Source organism: Protomyctophum parallelum (assembly GCF_964188405.1).
Source record: "Protomyctophum parallelum genome assembly, chromosome: 11".
In the NCBI taxonomy this organism is placed as follows: domain Eukaryota; kingdom Metazoa; phylum Chordata; class Actinopteri; order Myctophiformes; family Myctophidae; genus Protomyctophum; species Protomyctophum parallelum.
The window spans coordinates 45,044,789-45,065,215 of NC_139707.1; the positions used below are offsets into that span (position 1 = coordinate 45,044,789).

Below are 20,427 nucleotides of genomic sequence, written 5' to 3' on the forward strand. Positions count from 1 at the left end.
GGGGCGAGAACCCCTGTTGGTGTTAGCATTATGTTATGCTTTAGCTTTTGAAAAATAGCAGATCTACAAGCTTGTAGGTCTGCTATTTTTTGAAAATCGAAGAAACGACTGACATAGAAACATAGCTTTTTCCAGAAAACTGTCAGGATGTAGAAGACATTTGTAGAATCGTTCTCAGGTCAGAACAGGTTAAGAAACTCGAAGAAGGTCCCCGTGTTAAAAAAACCCCACAAAGCACTTGGTACGTAGTAGTACCGTAGTATGTCAAAATCAAAGACTTGACTGAAAATCGCCCTGATTTCAAATAGATTGCGTCACTGCCTGGGAATAGGAAGACGTTGAATGGAGATGAGATGTTTGACCTTTTCAGATGTCGTTCCCTGTGGGTAGTGAGTTTTGCTGGAGGGCGCCTGGCGGGGGGGGGGGGGGTGGGGGGGGGGGGGGGGTTGTGGGGGGCTGCGGGGGGTTATGGGGAGCCAGTGGTGCGTTGAATTATCACTCCCCGTTCAAACGCAGCCGAACAGAAACGCCATCCCACTCACTGCTGCACTCCCACACTAATGACTCGGAGACTCACAGGGAGGGAGAGAGAGAGAGAGAGAAAGATATGGTAAATAGACAGCATGGAGATACTGTGCATATATATATATATCGCTTTATATTCGGCTTTTCTCCAAAGCCTCTTTATAATAATGTATATTCACACACACTGACACAGCGAGGAGGAAACCATGCAAGGCGCCACCACCAACCTGCTCATCGACGGGAGCAATTATAGGCGTTCGGATGTCTCTCAAGGACACTTTGACACCTATCTGAGAGAACTATACTCCGGGGGAGCCCAAGCGGGTTTGAACTGAAGCGAGAGAGAGGGAGAGAGAGGAAGGAAAGGAAGAAAGGAATTGGGGTGGGATGCGAGCCACCGTGTTTGAGTATAGCGTGTTAAGCTTTGAAACAAATGACTGCTTCTCCCCGGACTGACTGAGGGAGGGGTATAGCAGGGGTCACACACTGCAGTGTCAAGTCTTTAGCAGGAAGCCCGTGTCACTCTCACCCCCGATGATGGAGGGGAGCGACGCCAGAGTCAGAGGCAGAGAGACGGCTGGCTGGCAGGAAGCATGTCGACACTGTGACAGATGACGCTGACAGATGACGCTGAGACGATGTGATGACTTTTTAGTTGACCACGGTTTCCACTGCCACGCCCCCCCCCCCCCCCCCCCCCCCCCCCCCCCCCCCCAACCACTGGTACTAGTACTTGAGCCCCCCCTCTGGTGGTACTCTTCATATTTATATTAATACAGGTATAGTTGTTCTGACCAAGACATTGGTTGAAATAGGCTCTCCAGCCATGCTGAAATGAGCATGACAGCACTCCTAGCCGTAAGAGTTTAGGACGGATTTAATCACATTTTCAGAGCAGCAGCAAATCTGTTTTGGGAATGGAACAAAAACAAAACAATTTAAAGAATAAATTACATTTTCCTCCTGGGTTAATAATATCTGAATAGGATGGGGCAGGTCTACGCTTCCTGTATTTTAACATCAGTTATTGTGGCGGTATTTGGAGTGCCAGATATTTTCTGTGGTGGTATACTTCAGTATGAAAAGGTTGAAAACCCCTGGTTTAAAGTAGTTTTGAGGTATCTTTTTTACTTTACTGGACTATTTCCAATGTTCTGTAGGAGCTTATACTCCACTATACATCTCAGAGGCAAATTCACTTTTTCTCCACTACAATTACGCTATTTAAAAATGTTACTGTGCAGATTTTGATAATTATTTTACGAAACATGCGTTTTACTACTCAAGCCCTACTTAACACTTTGACTTCTAAACACGAGTTAGCTCGAGTTAATTCATTTTAGAACACTTTCCCTGCGTTTCACAATGTTATGTTTTCATTGTTTAATCCACATTTTTAATCAGTTTTAATTAAGTCAATTCAGTACAAGCTCTCACAGCACGTCACAAGAGCTTGTCGAGATGCTAATTGAATAAATATGTTAAAGAGCTTGTAGAGATGCTATTTAAATAAATATTTTCTATACTTTTACTCGAGTCAGAGAAAATTGTCTGAGTATTTCTACATTGCAGTATTGATATACGTTTACTTAAGTAAAACATTTGAGTACTGTTTCCTCCACATGAAAAGTACACGGCCCAAAGGAGGAGGCGGACAGATAAGAACAAACTCGCCGAAGAAGACCACCGCCGGTCCGCCTAACAGTTTGAAGAAGACCACCGCCGGTCCGCCTGACGGTTTGAAGAAGACCACCGCCGGTCCGCCTAACGGTTTGCCAAGAGGAGGCAAAGGACACTATGTCTCTGTTAGACGAGAACAGCTGTCACAGACACAATGGGCGGCCAACTTAACCGTCTTACTTTGGCAGTAAGAAAGAGTATTGCCCACCCCCCCCCCCACCCCCCCCCATGTTAAATCGGATGAATTATGAAGGAATTCATAGGGGAATACTGTACATGCACAGGAGGTCATAACAAAAAAAGAGCTTGGGTTGTTTTTTCTGTGGCTCTTATTCAGCCCATCTTCCTCAACGACCATGGCTTAATTTATTCACGATTGATTCAGCTTCAGGGTGAAATAAACATTAAGAAATCACACCCGTGTGAAGTGAAGGGTTCTAAAATATTAAAGTCTAACTCAAGTTGATTATAGGTGAAGTAATGGTGATTTAAAAACAAACGGTGCCATAACACAAACATTAAACACCATTAACAATAAAGAGACAATATTATGACGTAATGAATGAGGTACATTATAAGGTAAATTTTCCCTTCATTGTCAATGGCATTTACAAAACAAACATTAAACTAAAGACAAACATTTAACCTGTCTAGGAGGGAAAAAAAGAAATCTGGTCAGAAAAAAAAAATCTGGTCAGTGAATCATATATATATATATATTATGTATATATATATATATATATATATCCAGGGAATATCACAGAGTTCTCGCCGTAGAGGGTGATCCCACACCCTAGAAGATTTACAACCCCTATTGTACTGTAAACTGCTCTATGCTAGCTATTGTGAAGCATTTCTCTGTACTGTTGTTTATGATCTTTCTAATTTTATTTCTAGGCTACACATATTGGTGTTCCCGTCTCAGTAAGACACGTGTGTCTTATATATATATATATATATATATATATATATATATATATATATATATATTAGGGGCATTGTAGGTCTTCAACTCCCTTGATGTTATAAGTATATGACCTAGTGCACTTCATTTGGGACTACAATTCCCTTGATGTCTGTGTAGTCACTGGAATGTTGGGCACAGGTGTCTCGCATTGGCGATCAAAGTGACATCGCTGCTGGGACCCCTTATTATGTAGTCTACTGCTGTGTGTCCTTGTATGCCTGGTGAAGGTCACACCATCCAAGGCCTGCTTTAACCCATTCTGACCTGAGATCAGATTCTAAAAATGTCTATTACATCCTGACAGTTTCATTATTAACCCATTCTGACCTGAGATCAGATTCTAAAAGTGTCTTCGATTTTTCAAAAATAGCAGACCTACAAGCTCGTATCGCGCCACTCGGTGGCGCGATATGAGCTTGTAGATCTGCTATTTTTCAATAGCTAAAGCATAACATGATGCCGACACCAAAATGGGTGCCCGGTCAGAATGGGTTAAAACTCCAGATATCTGCACAGTGTTTTGAGTGTGCGGCTGCTAGCTGTTTGTTCCTTATATCCTATAGTCGCCTTGCAATGAAATGCTCAGAATAGACAGTACAAACTTTGTTACTTTGTTCAGCCTGGCACCTCTATTTTCAGCATGTGGGATTTGATGAATATCAAACCAACGCATTCAGACAGAGATTACCCAAAAGGGGGAGCATACTTTGGTCCAACATATCATTGGTTCGAAGGAGCATTAATTGGTCCGACTCGGGATAGGGTTTGGGGGGTTAGGTTTAGGTGTGCTGCCCCGTGCTCGCGGTTATGGTTAGGGTGAGGGTTTGGGGGTAGGTAGTCGATGGGACCAATGGTATGTTGGACCAAAGTATAGTAACCCCTGAAAAGTGACGGTTTTGGACATAAAGGCCTGACACCGACACACCATTAAATATCACTCGCCTAGCCTACCATCGATAATCGTTTCATCATCCATATCATTGATCGCCACCCAAAATTATCTTCATTGCAGCCATGTATGTCCAATACAAATTGAACGCATGTTTGTTTTTTTCGGATCAAACATGTGGAACAACCCTCTTCATTCCTTCATCACCTCATAACATCACACCTCTCTCTCTCTCCCTCTCTCTGTCCACCGTGTTCCTCCTCGGCTCCATCCGTCCAGACGCCATCTTGTGCGACGTGGGGGAGTTCCACTGTCACGACGACCAGGAGACCTGCATCCCCGAGGCGTGGCTGTGTGACGGAGAACCGGACTGCCCCGACTCCTCCGACGAGACGGACCAGAGTTGTGAGTCTCTCACCATTTCATCCATCCAGTCATTATCGGTTGATACATACATATATAATAATAACCCTTTCCATGACATGCATTGTATTTTAACCTCTGTGTCGAGGACAGTTGAAGGAACTCGTGCTGTTTCTTTCCAGGAATGCCCATCATCGCACAACCACGCACGGTACACACACACACACACACACACTGACACGCCACACACACGTACACACACACACTGACACGCCTGGGAGTAGAACAAGAAGCCCTATTTTATACTTGGGCTATTAGAAAATAGCCAATGCATTGCTATGCACTGCGTTGTGACATATGATGTAGGCGGGGTGCATACTTAGTTTAGACTAGTCATTGGTTAGACATGGGTTAAGGTTAGGTTTAGGTGTGCTGCCTCGTGGGAGGTTAGGTTTAGACTAGTCACTGGTTAGACATGGGTTAAGGTTAGGTTTAGGTGTGCTGCCCCGTGGGAGGTTAGGGGTGCATACTTAGTTTAGACTAGTCATTGGTTAGACATGGGTTAAGGTTAGGTTTAGGTGTGCTGCCCCGTGGGAGGTTAGGGGTGCATACTTAGTTTAGACTAGTCATTGGTTAGACATGGGTTAAGGTTAGGTTTAGGTGTGCTGCCCCGTGGGAGGTTAGGTTTAGACTACCGGTAGTCATTGGTTAGACATGGGTTAAGGTTAGGTTTAGGTGTGCTGCCCCGTGGGAGGTTAGGGGTGCATACTCAGTTTAGACTAGTCATTGGTTAGACAATTTTTTGAAATAAATTATACATTTTTTTGATTAGCTCGTATAAACTAAAGCTGTCAAAAAATGTTGGGTTGGAAAAAAAAAAGTACATTATATTCTTCTGAGATGTAGAAATTGAAATAAGATCATAAGAAAAATACTTAAAGTACCTCAAGAGTAAAATGCACTTGGTTTTTAAAACACAACACCGGTGTTATTTTGTTTTGCCACTGAAGCCAGAATGTAAGTTCTTATTTTCCGCCTCACGGCGTGAAGCTTGAAGGACACACCGCGCTGACTTCTATCAGCAGCTCTCTGATAACAACATGTCTGCTGCAACTCAATCAATGAGCTCTGCCACCTCCAGGTGTCTGTCTGTCGCTCACTTTATTTAGCCCATTCTGGGCCGCGGGAACCCCTTTAGCATCATGCTATGCTTTAGCTATTGAAAAATAGCAGATCTACAAGCTCATAGCGCGAGTGGCGCGCTACGAGCTTGTAGGTCTGCTATTTTTTTTTTAATCGAAGAACGACGACTGACATAGAAACATGGCTTTTTTCAGAAAACTGTCGGGATGTAGAAGACATTTTTTTCTGATCTCAGGTCGAAATGGGTTAGGAAGAGATTACACTTTCTTTCTACCTCTCTGCACAACAAATCCTCCCTATGGGTGGGTGTGTGTGTGTGTGTGTGTGTGTGTGTGTGTGTGTGTGTGTGTGTGTGTGTGTGTGTGTGTGTGTGTGTGTGTGTGTGTGTGTGTGTGTGTGTGTGTGTGTGTGTGTGTGTGTGTGTGTGTGTGTGTGTGTGTGTGTGTGTGTGTGTGTTTGTGTGTGTGGGGGTGGGGGGGTAATCCATGCCTCTGGTATTGATACCCCCCACACACACCCCACCTCTTCTGTTCATTAGGTTTTTTTTTTCAATCGCTAGTAGCTATATCTTTTTCTTCAGTGTTTTTCTGCTCATCTACATTACATTACATTACGAAAACAACTCTGAATTTAAGTATAACAAAACTAAGGGCCCTATTTTGTATTAACCCATTCTGACCTGAGATCAGATTCTAAAAACGTCTTCTACATCCTGACAGTTTTCCATTCTGACCTGAGATCAGATTCTAAAAATGTGACCAACTCCAGCAAAAAGTGCCTCAAGTCGATTTTTACAGATTACACATTTTTACAGATTATTAAAGTACAGAATGTAAGCTTTCATATGATGTATCATTCAATGACATTGGACAATAATTGAAGGAGATATGACCATCTAAAACTTGTTGAAACAGATACCCCAAAGTAGAGAATTTGCTCTGCAAAGTTTCCCTGAAAATGTAGCACCTCTGGAATGGGTGTGACAATAAATACTTGCATAATCACTCCCCCACCCACTAACCACTCCCCCACTAGGTTAGCTGTCAATGACAGTTGAGTGGACACTTAGGTGTGGGAAAGTACATGTTGTTTTACTTGAGTTAAAGTAAAGAAATATAGGACTGAAGTTGTTTAGTGTATGTTTTGTAATAATACAATCTAAAAAGTAACTATAGGCTAACTGAGTTTTCAATGGATATAGGCTATGTAGTTTTAGACCAATGCTTCATCAGGCTATGATGCGTTGTGCGCTTGTAGATTTGCTATTTAAAAAAAACAGATACAGCAAACAGCAAGTCATAATGCCTGGTTTCTATACGTGGTTTTGTTTATTTTCTGTAAAGTATAACCCAAATGCTCCTCCATACTATACTATAGCCATGTAGAATACTTCTGTGTTTACAAACACAAGCATGCTAATGGGCGTGATCAGAGCGTGAAACCTGAGGACAAAGAGATTCCAGGACCAATTGAAAACAACATGCAAATCTCGGAACTGCGCTTCTCTGCCCCCAAAACAGTGTTAAAAAACAAGCCCACTATGAAGTATAAATGTATACATTTCATTTGCCCAAATGAACAATCTGTTTGAATGAAAACCTTCTTCAACATTCAAACTGTGTTAATATGAAAAAAAAAGAAAATCACAAAAAAAAAAAAAAAAGTTTATTTATTGATTTAAGGCATGTTCATTCTGGCGACATGAGGCACATTCTGCTGGCCTGGGTCACAAATGTCTTCTACGTCAGTCGCTATTCGATTTTTCAAAAATAGCAGACCTACAAGCTCGTAGCGCGCCACTCGGTGGCGCGCCATGAGCTTGTAGATCTGCTATTTTTCAATAGCTAAAGCATAATGATGCTAACACCATGGGTGCCCGGCCAAAATGGATTAAGGGCCTTTCACATTGTTGTGGCGTGTTCGGTCATGCAGAACACGTAGGAGAACAATAAAAGAATGTTTGAAGTGGTCAATTGGGACTGTTGAAGAGTGTGTGCGTGCGTGCGTGCGTGCGTGCGTGCGTGCGTGCGTGCGTGCGTGCGTGCGTGCGTGCGTGTGCGTGTGTGCGTGTGTGCGTGTGTGTGTGTGTGTGTGTGTATATATATTGTAAGGACTTTGGGTGGCAATAGAGTGTGCGTTGTACTGTTGTTTGACAAATAAAATACCGCAATTATTTCTGGCATGCTTTTAGCCACTTAAACCCTCTAGTCTCAGTGAAATGGAGTCACAACTGAACCTTTTCCCCAATCTTCACAAAATGCCTTCCGATCTACAAGCTCACATGGTGTCGCGAGGCCACACCACGTGAGCTTGTATTGTACTGTAGATCGGATACTTTATTCGTGGCAGAACCCCAGCATTCCCTTCGGAATGCTGGGGTTCAAGTGGTTAGTTGGTGAAAGAACACAGTCCTTTATTCCATTTTGTGCAGGAACACCTTTTGGTGTTGGCATCACGTCATGCTTTAGCTATTGAAAAATAGCAGACCTACAAGCTCGTAGCGCGCCACCGAGTGGCGCGCTACGAGCTTGTAGGTCTGCTATTTTTTGAAAAATCGAAGAACGACTGACATAGAAACATAGCTTTTTTTCAGAAAACTGTCAGGATGTAGAAGACGTTTTTAGAATCTGATCTCAGGTCAGAATGGGTTATTGCAGTGGTTTTCATTCAACAATTTTTCATATCAAGGTCCATTATTTATTTGGCTTTTGTGCCGCGAACCACCATTATGATGAGATTTGGCCGGAGACCACTTGGAATCCCTTCAAGGACCAATGGTCAGGTCCCCCAGTGCTGTTTTGGTCGACTAAAACCAAGACGAAAAATGTCCGTCGACTACCTTTTTTCTGACTGACGAAAACTAAATGGAAACTAAATGAAAACTATAAGCTATGACGACTAAAACTATAAGACTAAATATACTGACAATTTCGTCAACAAATAAAAACTAGAATAAAATGTTAAGGAAGGGACTATAGTGGACGAGAGATCCAGTAGAAGTCATTTTACAAAGATAAATGGACAAAACATATTATATATGTTTTGTCCATTTCTCTTTGGTGTGAATCCATCAAGCTGCTTCATTTTGATGCGTTTGTATCATTCACCGTAGGAGGAGGTCAGTGCGGTAGTCATTTTGTAAAATAAAATCCTAGGCGTGTACTTTATTTTGCAAGTTTTGGCAGTTACTTATGAAGTGGGTTTAAGTGACAAACTCTGGATTTGTTATTATCTCATGACATTTTGACCTTTCTCTCTATTTTTCTGTCTCTGCTGTAAGCGGTTTGTAGGTAGTGAAGTCTAGACTTGTTGTTTCGGTGAGGATTTATTGGGTGCCGATCATGCCTATTTCTCGTGCCTATAATGCTGTTTTTTACGTGCGGACGCTAGCGATGGTTAGCTGAAAACGCAAACCCGCCAGAAGCAAAAGGTTTTAGTTAACAATGTTCGCTCTGAAAGAATGCATATTCAAAGATTTGCCGCCACATTTTCACGATTTCAAAAATAGCAGATTCTTTTTTTGCTGTTTTTCAATAGCTAAAGTATAACATAATGCTTTAAATAGCTGTCCAGGCAATATGAGATTGAGATATAACTGAGATAGAAGGGTCATGCAACAAGGTCACGGAGGTCATGGGAGTCGCCACAATCAATAGGGTTCATGTATGCCATGTCCGGTGGAGATGTTGGTCAGATGATCACCCCTCAAGGCGAAGGCCACATTGGGTCACTACCCTCGGGAACGCCAGGTGGCGTTTTGGTTTCAAGAGATAAAGAAAAAAAAAGCCTGGGGGAGAATCGCCCAGGAAATCTAAGGCTAGTTTTTATTTTTCTCTTTTTTTTTAATCCCACGATTTTGTAACTCATTTTCTCAGTGCCAATTATTATCAGGGCTTGACATTATTAAGGCTTGTCCGGTTGTCCGGGACGAGTAATAAATCTTCTCGGGGAAAAGTATATTAAAAATTTTACTTAAATTTTACTCTTCATGTGCGTGCGCCCACGTAAATACAGACTTCCTTCCCCGCGCGTACAGAAAAAACCGCAGGTCTCATTGAAAATTAATTACTAGGCATGCCAATCGCTGCCCGTTTCAAAGGACCTTAAAGGACAACTTTAGTTTTTTTCAACCAAGGTTCATGTTTTAGGTTGTTATTAGAGAAAGTAAAAGATGAGTCTTAATTTTTTTTCATTTGCTGCTTTCTTTCGTTTTAGGGATTTTAGCTCTTTTTGACAGGGGGGCGGGGGCATTCGAGCATGGGGCTAAATATGTATTTTTTTACAACATTTTATGGTGATTTATTTTTGTATTATTTACTATAGTCCTAATAAACCCAGGAAATTACATCTGGCCACAGAAGATCATAAGATCTACTGAATGTGAAGGTAGCCTACTCGGTGAAGGCTTATACTGTGTGTATAGGCTGAATATGTCAGTTTGTCACATTCAATAGTTCCCGTGATCTTTTGTGGTCAGATGTAATTTCTTGGGGTTTATTAGGACTATAGTAAATAATAAATAAAAAAATTGCCATATTATTTTGTAAAAAAATACATATTTAGCCCCATGCTCGAATGCCCCCGCCCCCCTGTCAAAAACTGCTAAAATTCCCAAAACGAGAGAAAGCAGCAAATGAAAGAAAATTAACTCTCACCTTTTAGTTTCTCTAATAACAACCTAAAACATGAACCTTAGTTGAAAAAAACTAAAGTTGTCCTTTAAGACCAAAAATGTTAAGACCTCAAATGATTGCGTGCGTGCGTGCGTGCGTGCGTGCGTGCGTGCGTGCGTGCACTTTGGCCAAAAGGAACTAGTGACCTGTACAGTATGCACTTTATAATTTCACCAATAACAACTGCAGAGCTTCAACAACCTCGATCTTTGTGTACACAACTGGTCTGAATCAGTGTATTGAATTATATACAGTAAAATATCCTACTCCATAATGCAATATGAATACAAGAACTATAACCTTTTGAACTCTACACAAATTCATAACCACTGGTATATTATACTCATCCAGACCAAAGTGGTTTGAAATTGGCATAGAAATGTCAGCTTGTACACACATACAGCTGTTTGAGCAACGGAGTGGCGGTGTACTGCAGCGTTGCTCCACCACCTTTTCCCCCAAAATGATGGTAAATTGTAGCAGTTGAGCCGTCACGTTTAGTTAGTCTCGGTTCCGTAGATGAGTCAAGATGACCGTTGTGATAATAAACGCCACGGAGCGCTTTTGGATCATTCACAACCCGCGACCCGTGGGCCACACGCTGCCTCTGCTTAAAGGGACACTTCACCCTTTTTGCAAAAAAATATATGTTAATGACGTTTAGAAGCTTTAGAACACTTTCCTGGGGGTCTTTATGTGTGTAATATGTGGGTTTAGATATTTTAGATTGTAGCAGTGAGCCCAGTGTCTCTGATGTCATGGACACTGGGCTCACTTCCTTCCTGGACTACAATTCCCATAATTCTTTGGTGCACTGCTCCTCCTTGTGGATAGGGGGAGAGCTGTCTTACTGAGACAACATGTAGTCCAGGAAGGAAGTGAGCCCAGTGTCCATGACATCAGAGACACTGTGCTCACTGCTACAATCTAAAATATCTAAAACCACATATTACACACATAAAGACCCCCAGGAAAGTGTTCTAAAGCTTCTAAACGTCATTAACATATATCTTTTTGCAAAAAGGGTGAAGTGTCCCTTTAATGTTTTGTACAAGTGTCCATGACAACAAAAATATATGATGTGGAGACAATAAAGACTATTATTATCATTATTATTGAAGGTGGCAACAGTCCATTTGCTCTGTAAAATATTTCGGGGGACATTTAGAATGTGTGCAGGCTTGAGTATGTTGAATCTAGTTTGCATTAATGAGGATTTAGTTGACACAATACAATAAAATGGCGATAGTATTCCATGTGGGGCAGACGATGAGTTATTTTCATTGTTTTGAACAAGATTGTACTGTAGATATTGTGTTGTTTGTTCCAAGAGAAAGTGATATGGCCTCATTTTGTAACTTCATCATTAGTCACAATGTTTTTGTTCATTGAAGTTTGGCCTCATAGTACTGTAGATGGAAATGTGTCTTTTTTACTCTGTTTCTGTCATTTTTAGACTCGTCTGTTTCAAAATAATACTGACATCTTTAGCTTGGCCTGCTTGGACTCGGACTTTTGGAATTTTGCTGAGTGGCCTCTGAGCTATAATTGGACGGGAACCCCTTTTGGTGTTAGCATTATGTTTATATGTTATGCTTTAGGTATTGAAAAATAGCAGATCTACAAGCTCGTAGCGCGCCACCGAGTGGCGCGCTACGAGCTTGTAGGTCTGCTATTTTTGAAAAATCAAAGAACCACTGACATAGAAACATGGCTTTTTCAGAAAACTGTCAGGATGTGGAAGACGTTTTTAGAATCTGATCTCAGGTCAGAATGGGATAAGTTGAGTAGCCTTGGTGTACGGTACGGTGTACGGTGTGTTGGTTTGGTTACTGTGGAGTGAGAAAACAATGTTGCACATTAAGTAAATCATCTGGGGACCCCCCCCCCCCCCCCACCCGCAAAATCATTTGGGGACCCCCCTACCGACACCTTGAGAATCACAGTTTTATAATGTAACGCGGAGCCCCATATAGGCGGCTCCCCCACACAGGCGAGCCCCCTCGCTCTGATTGGCTCCCCGGCCCCACGCACCTATGATCTCGCTCCGTTGTCCCGTGTGATATTGGGCTATAAACGATTGGATCTCCGCGCGGGGCTGCACTGTGGAGGCCAAGTCGTTTACATCTCCACCAGGTGTATTTCATTATCATTTATACATTTATGCGGAGCTAGGCCACTGTTTTATTTACAACGTCTATCCTCCTCGCATATTTACATATTTATCTTGGGATATTCGACACAGCTCATTATCATGGATTATGTATTGGGGGAATTAGATCGGTAACAAGAAGACTCGCCCCGTTTCTGTTTTCCTCCCAGAATTTTCCCCAGGAGAGGCTGGACAGCAGACGGCTGGACTTTGAATTTCTCTAAATATAAACTTTCATGACAGCAGACAGCCTAAGTACAAATATAATTTATGAAAATCTACTACAGTGAAGTCTGTTCACAGAAGTTGTTGTAGGATATGTGGGGATTATCTGACGAGGTACCATTTGAGTGTGCAAAACCTTACATATACTAAATAATACTAAATTGTTTATAAGGTCAATATAAGTAATATAATATAGCCTTTCCACAGGAGTATCTTTTTATATTTTTCCAAAAAGAATACAAACAGCCAATAGCATATTACAAAGTTATCCCCCTCACTGGGGAAAATTCCGGGAGGAAAAACGGGCACGCACCGGGGTGAGTCATCCAGTATTCATTAGATCCTCCCTTTGAAAAGTTGATGTCCTCACAAGTGTGTGTGTGTGTGTGTATTTGCGTGTGCGTGTGCATGTGCGTGTGCATGTGCATGTGCGCGTGCCAGGGGCAGCAGCATGGATGACTGCAAAGTAGAACTCGTGCAGAAACAGCTATAGGGCCTTTTATATTATAGGTTGATGTGCTCTGAGGACACACCGACCGTACATACTGTACGAGATCACAATCACAGCGGGGGGGAATTCAGCAAAGTGTGGTTTATATAGGATCAGCACTTTGATTTCAGCGTGGAATATTTGGGGCATCTGGGTGCAGTTTCATACTGTCTGCACCCACCTATACAGTTCTATGCATTAAAGCACTGAGAAAACCTTTCCGCCTTTCTTCGTCCTTTTTTTTTTCAAACTTGACTACGGTAGCGGTGGTCTCAAAAACATAATGGGAAACTTTGACAGGAAAAGATATATCACTGACGAAGGTCTTATAGGACCGAAATGTTTGCTTTTAAATTGCGCTTTGAGCACAGAGCACTTTATGAGCATGACAAAATAAAATAAAATATATTTTCTTAAGTCTCAGTCTAAGGAGTTTTACTTCTATTTTTTTATATACGGCGAGCGAGTCTTTTTCCGTCAAAGTTTTCTTTTGTTCTCAGCTCTTTTCTGACGAGCGACAAACGACAATGGAAGCCGATGCACAATATATCAAGGTGTTGGGTTTTTTTGTGCTATATATTGAAAACAAATAAATTGTGCTGTATGTCATGACCGCAGCGTTTTACGAAATGATGCCGAAATCACAGCAATTTTCCGCCGTTATCATTCCGACGAGACTTTGACGTCGCACGCCACGCCAAAACCCGGTCTGGTCGGGAGCTGTCGTATGATTGGTCTGCACCGTGTTTCTGTCGTAGACGAGCAGAGCAGCGTTGTCTGACCTAAACACATGTATTCACTCCTAAAAATGTAAAGCTATGCTATGATATATCTGAAATAATATATATTCAAAGATTTGTGCCGCATTCTCACAAGTTTTCAGAAATAGCAGACCTACAAGCTCGTAGCGCGCCACTCGGTGGCGTGCTATATGAGCTTGTAGATCTGCTGTTTTTCAAAAGCTAAAGTATTACATAATGCTTAGTTAAAACACCCAGAATGGGTTAAAAACAATGTTGCTTAAATTGCTCATTTTAACAGTGCTTAATTTGCATGAGCACATCTATACACATGCCGAGCGGCATACTGGAATATTTTCATGACATGGAGAGACATTGGAGACGGACTTGGGTATACTGTAGCATACAGTATACAGTAGGTTCACTCATATAATACTCAGTCACTCCATAAACGTTCATATCAGGCAGGGAGGCGAGAGAGGGTCTTTTTTTTATTATTATTGGCTTTCCATCATATAAAACTCTATGCTTTCCATACGTTGTTTGGTCGTATTCCCGTTATGGGGCGTTTCGCAATTATGTTAAGGGCGTGTTATTGAAATGACACTCGCTTTCACCCGTGACATTTAATAATAATAATAAAACTTTATTTGTATAGCACCTTTCATGACATGAAATGCAGCTCAAAGTGCTTTACAGAGCAATGGAGGAAAAAAAGAAAAGCAAGGCAACGACTTTAAAAAACAAGCAGTAATGCAATAAATTGAGGACATGAATAACAAAAAATTAAAGATCAATTAAAAGCAAGAGTGTAGAAGTGGGTCTTGAGCGTAGCTTTAAAAATGTCTACAGAGGCTGCCTGTCGAAGGTACAGTGGGAGCTTGTTCCATGCCGTTGGCCTGTAGAAGCAAAAAGCTGCTTCCCCGTGTTTTTTGGTTGCCATTTTTTTAGGCAAAGCCAGCAGGCCAGCAGTGGAAGACCTTAGGGGGGCGGTTTGGGACATATTTAGGCAGGCAGTCATGTAGGTAGGAAGGTGCGAGACCATTGAGAGCTTTATACACAAGTAAAATCATTTTAAAATCAATCGTAAAAACTCTTATGAAAGCTCCAACCACATTGACGTTATAGTGCGTCGCAGTCCCGCCCCCTTTCATGGCGACGTGAGACCCAGAAGTGAATTCCACCGTTCATTTTTCTCCATAATAGGCTTTTCAAAAAGTATTTATTGAAAGACGTTTCCGCCGCGGACAAAGCCAACTGGAGTTGTGACAAAATCATGACAACAAAAACACAACATTTTGGGCCGAAAACATAATTACAAAGAAGTTAAAACTCTTCTTTCTAATTATTTGTTCGGCCCCGAATTTTTTTGTTTGTTGTCATGATTTCTCACAACGCCGAGTTGGCTTTGTACGAGGCTTAAAAGGTCTTTAAAATAAATCCTTTTTGAAATGTCTTTATGAGGAAAATGAACGGTGGAATCATTTCCTGGGCCCTGGTGGTAGGGGGCAAGACTGCGACACTCTAGTCTATATGCTCAGTTGTTTTGGATCCCTTGATTAAGGCAGAATTTACACTAAATGAGGGCCGATGTGTCACAACCTCAACGCCTACATTTCAAGTATATACTTATCAGGGTGTGAGAGGTGCCCACTGCCCAGTTCAAATGGGATTATTTTTGGGGGGGTCGATCATGGCCTGAAGTGAAAAGGTTGAGAACACTGACCTACGTAGACACATTCTAATGTTCTTACAGACGCTGTTGCCTTGCCAGATTTGCCACGCGTCTCTCTCTCTCTCTCTCTCTCTCTCTCCACCTCTGCTTCTGCCAAGCGAGATGTAATCGCTGAATCTCGGAAGCACATCGAGGAGACAGAGGAGGAGGGTGGGGTGTGAGTGTGTTTGTGCGCGTGTGCGCTCGTGATGTGTGTGTACTGTATGGGGGGGGTAGGCTGTATTTCATTACCTAGACCTGTGTGTGTGTGTGTGTGTGTGTGTGTGTGTGTTCAGTTGTCCCCCCCTCTCACACATGGGAGCGGCGAGAGGGCGACAGGACAGCCAATTGCCAGCCATCCGGGGGAATCACGCGGAAACAGCCCCAGATGTCCAGTAATGGCTAAAGAAAACCCAGTAAAGTGGCAATTCTCCAGTTCTCCTGCAGCACCTGGAAGAGAGAAAGAAGCTCTCTCTCTCTCTCTCTCCACTGTAATGAACAGTGGGGACCCTCTGCCGCGTTGTGTCCACACCAAGACACTAGCCCATTTATAGGAGCTACAATACATTAGAGGGGGGGCAGTGTTGTTTATTGCAGCAAATTTCTATTTTAGTTTTAGTCGTTCTCTTGAATGGTTTTCACTTAGTTTTAGTCACATTTTAGTCGCCTGTAATGTTCTAGTGTTTAGTCTAGTTTTAGTCGACTAAATGTCATACGATTTTAGTCGACTAAATCTACAGTTGATTTAGTCGACTAAAATGTGTTTTGACAGGCCTTGATGTCGTTGTCATGACATACTTTACACTTTGGTTGCATGCTGAAAATAGCAGATGTACAATCTAATTGTGAGATTGTACATCTGCTATTTTCAGCATGCAACCCAGCATAAAACTGGATCTCTTGTCCACTAGTCCCTTCCTAACATTTTAGTCTAGTTTTTATTTGTTGACGAAATTGTCAGTATATTTAGTCTTAGTTTTAGTCATCATAGATTCATTTTTATTCAATTTTTATTTAGTTTTAGTCAGTGAAAAAAGGTAGTCGACCAACAGTTTTTGCCTTAGTTTTAGTCGACGAAAACAACACTGGAGGGGGGTCTGCCAAACACACCGCCCCTCGCTTGAATTAACCAACGGTCCCGTATTTTGGAAACTACATGTCCCATATTAAACTAAGGGAGGGGACACACTTTGCTCCTTGTTCTTTGGAGAATCAATCAATGCCACACATCTTACAAGTTCAAACAGCTCATGTACGTATACTAAAATACAGGTTGTTAACCACCCTATAGACTTAGTAAAGTGGACCTGATTGTCTCCACCAGGCCGAAGGCACGCACGGAGTGGAAAATATACTCTCTCCCCATGCCTTCGGCCTGGTGGAGAGTGGCACGCTACGAGCTTGTATAGGTCTGCTGTTTTTGAAAAATCAAAGAACGACTGACACAGAAACATAGCTTTTTCAGAAAACTGTCAGGATGTAGAAGACATTTTTTAGAATCCAAAATGGAATCGATCGGATCACCTAAAAAAAACTTGGGGGCTTTTCTTAGAAATAAGGCTTGTGTGGTTTTCAGGTAGTTGGCAACCACATTGGTGTTAGCATTATGTTATGCTTTAGCTATTGGAAAAAATAGCAGATCTACAAGCTCATAGCGCGCCACCGAGTGGCGCGCTACGAGCTTGTAGGTCTGCTATTTTGAAAAATCGAGGAACGACTGACATAGAAACATAGCTTTTTCAGAAAACTGTCAGGATGTAGAGGCCATTTTTAGAATCTGATCTCAGGTCAAAATAGGTTAAATCGATCGGATCACCTAAAGAAAACTAACATTTTTGTGGGGCCTTTTCTTAGAAATAAGGCTTGCCTCGCTCTCGTGTGGATTTCAGGTAGTTGGCACGTCCACATTAGAGGCAGACAACATGCAAGCCCATGGAAGAAAAAATAATAAAACGCTGAGGCAAATTTGCCTATTGGGCCATCGCGGCTCCAGCTAATCACATTACTATACCGTAGTTTACTCTGTGCTTTTATACGGGGGAAGTGTAAATGTCAGCGCTGCCGACTATGGCTGCCCAGGGACGCTCTTAGAACAGCCTGTTTACTGTGCATTAGAGATTAGGAGCGAGTGCCCCATAATTCACTTTCCACAACACATCCCTTCATTTTTATTTTATTAAAACATTCACTCATAATGTCTATAGCGCGTCGTCTTTCTCCCCGGGTGTATCGACAGTACAGTCACAGTGTATACTGTAGTACGCCTCGCTTAACCCATTCTGAACGGGAACCCATTTTGGTGTTAGCATCATGTTATGCTTTAGCTATTTAAAAATAGCAGATCTACAAGCTCATATCGCGCCACCGAGTGGCGCGATACGAGCTTGTAGGTCTGCTATTTTTGAAAGAAATCGAAGAACGACTGACATTTTTAGAATCTGATCTCAGGTCAGAATGGGTTAATCAGACCAGTGTGTGTCCAGTGGAAACCTCGTATGAATCTGATCTCAGGTCAGAATAGGTTAACGGGGCGCTTGTTGTGAGCGTCGGTGATCCCCTCCCCTCTCCCTTGAGGGATTCAGAGAGATTAAAGGAGACTCTCCCGTCGAGACCACGGTGTGTGCCGCTGAGAGCGGACGGCCTCCTCCGCCCCTCATGAAAAGGCTTCCAGTATGAGTCATTTTAAGCTAGGTTTGCATGCTGAAAATAGGCGATCTACAAGCTCACAACGCGTCACAACACGACACGTGTTGCGTTGTGGATCTTGTAGATCGGCTATTTTCAGCATATGTGTAATAACAGTCATTACGACGGCATCAAGGCCCGCCAAAATTACTTTTAGTCGACAAAAATCTTATGGCATTTATTTAGTCGACTAAAACTAGACTAAACACTAGAACATTCCAGGTGACTAAAATGTGACTAAAACTAATTGAAAGCTATTCAAGAGACTATGACTAAAACTATTTTATATGTACTGTACAAAAAAATGAAATTTGAAAATAGCCGATCTACAAGCTATTTGAGCTTGCCGATATGCTATCAGATTTGCTGATTTGAAATTAGACCTTTCTGCATAAAGAGTTTACTGTTGGTATTTTAAGTACATTTTGATGACAATACTTTTGCACTTTTTTCTCCCTGTTTTTTTTTTTTTTTTATACCAAACATTACATTTACTTACTTGAAGGAATTGTGTGAGTGTGTGAGTGCTTGAGTGAGTAGATTGGGCACAGGTGTGGGTCATTGAGTAATTAGGAGTGGAGAGAGAGCAGAGCAGAGCAGAGGGAAGAGAGGAGAAATGTTTGTGAAGAGAAATTAATGTAACACACGTTATTTTATAAGTTAGTTTTATACTATTGAAAAAGTAATCTTTTGGTTTGGGTTACAAATGTTGGACTGGTTGACAGTGATTTCAACAAGGAGTTTAATACAAGGACGTTTTCCAGCTTCACTGTGACTTGACATGTGTATGCTGTTAGCATGCTAGTTGGCTAAGCTAGCTGGACAGTGTAGATTCATGATAGTGCAGGAGGTAGCCTGTTTAGCTAAAACAGTAAACTCCTAAGCTACTAAACCTTCCTGAAGACGTCGCCTGAAGCAAGACATAACCCAGATAGCGGGTTGAGCTACCAGGCAACGCTCTTAACCTTCCTCTGGCAACGTGGGACCCCTGCCCCTCATCTCTTCTTCATCTCTGCCCAGCCATTGTTCACCTTCCACCTGCATGTGTTTAGGCCGCACATGCACCAAAGACACCGTGCTCTCACAACACCACCACCACCATTCTTCTGAACTGTAAGTTGCCCTTTGACTCACAAGACATAGCACAAGCCATATTCATGGACAGCAGTATCAGGCCTGCAACGGGGTTTTTTTTTTGAGTACTAATTTTTTTGTGTTTATTTTTACATGCCGGCTTAGATAGTTCATGTGTTGTTTTTGTCATTGGTGGAGATGAGCTGAGACCAGTGTTGTTTTTGTCATTGGTGGAGATGAGCTGAGACCAGTGTTGTTTTTGTCATTGGTGGAGATGACTAACAACTAAGACGAAAAATGTTCGTCGACTACCTTTTTCCACTGACGGAAACTAAATGGAAACTAGATGAAAACTAAGCTATGACGACTACAACTAAGACTAAATGTATCGACAATTTCGTCGACGGATATAAACTAGGCTAAAATGTTAAGAAGGGACTATAATGGACAAGATATCCAGTATAAGTCATTTTACACTAGGTTGCATGGTGAAAACAGCAGATCTACAAGCTCATAGCGCGCCACCGAGTGGCGCGCTACGAGCTTGTAGGTCTGCTATTTTTGAAAAATCGCAAAAATGCGGCACAAATCTTTGAATATATATTCTTTCAGAGCGAACGCTTTTTCATAAAGACTCTCTATTCTCTTCACTGAGCTCATCAGTATCGTTGACACACTAACAGACAAAAGACAGCCGCATCCCGGAGGAAGGCAAACCACAGCATTCTGGTACTCGGGGAGCCTGATTACCGGGGATTGCAACATTCTGTATTGTATTTCACACATTGTGCTTTGGACTAAGTTATAGTAATTGACTTCTTTCCCTTCGTTTTTGTCATGCCGTCGTCCACACCAATTATCACGGCATAACTTGCAACAATGGCTGTTGATCAGCCGAGCATCACTCGCTTTTCTTTTTTAACCCATTTTGGCCTGACGTTGAAATCAGTTTTCTGAAAAAAATCAGTGGTGCTCAATATTTCATGTCAAGGACCCCAAAAAATGATATGTAATATGCCTCCACCCCCCCCCCCCCCCCCCCCCCCATCTGGAAATATGTTGTTCCAGGGATCTCCCCAGAAGCAAAGATTTGAGTTAACATGTTCT

General features: G+C 42.1%; 1 protein-coding gene across 1 annotated transcript in view; it reads left to right on the top strand.

The window, feature by feature from the left end:
- Positions 1-2,147: 2,147 nt before the first annotated feature.
- The window catches only part of LOC310867033 (low-density lipoprotein receptor-related protein 1B-like), a gene marked incomplete at its 5' end in the record, with an annotated part of 569,593 nt that continues 551,313 nt past the window's right edge, over positions 2,148-20,427 (top strand). The window contains 2 exon segments of the mRNA XM_083776826.1: positions 2,148-2,295; positions 4,341-4,466. Coding sequence (XP_083632952.1) covers positions 2,148-2,295; positions 4,341-4,466 — 274 coding nt within the window.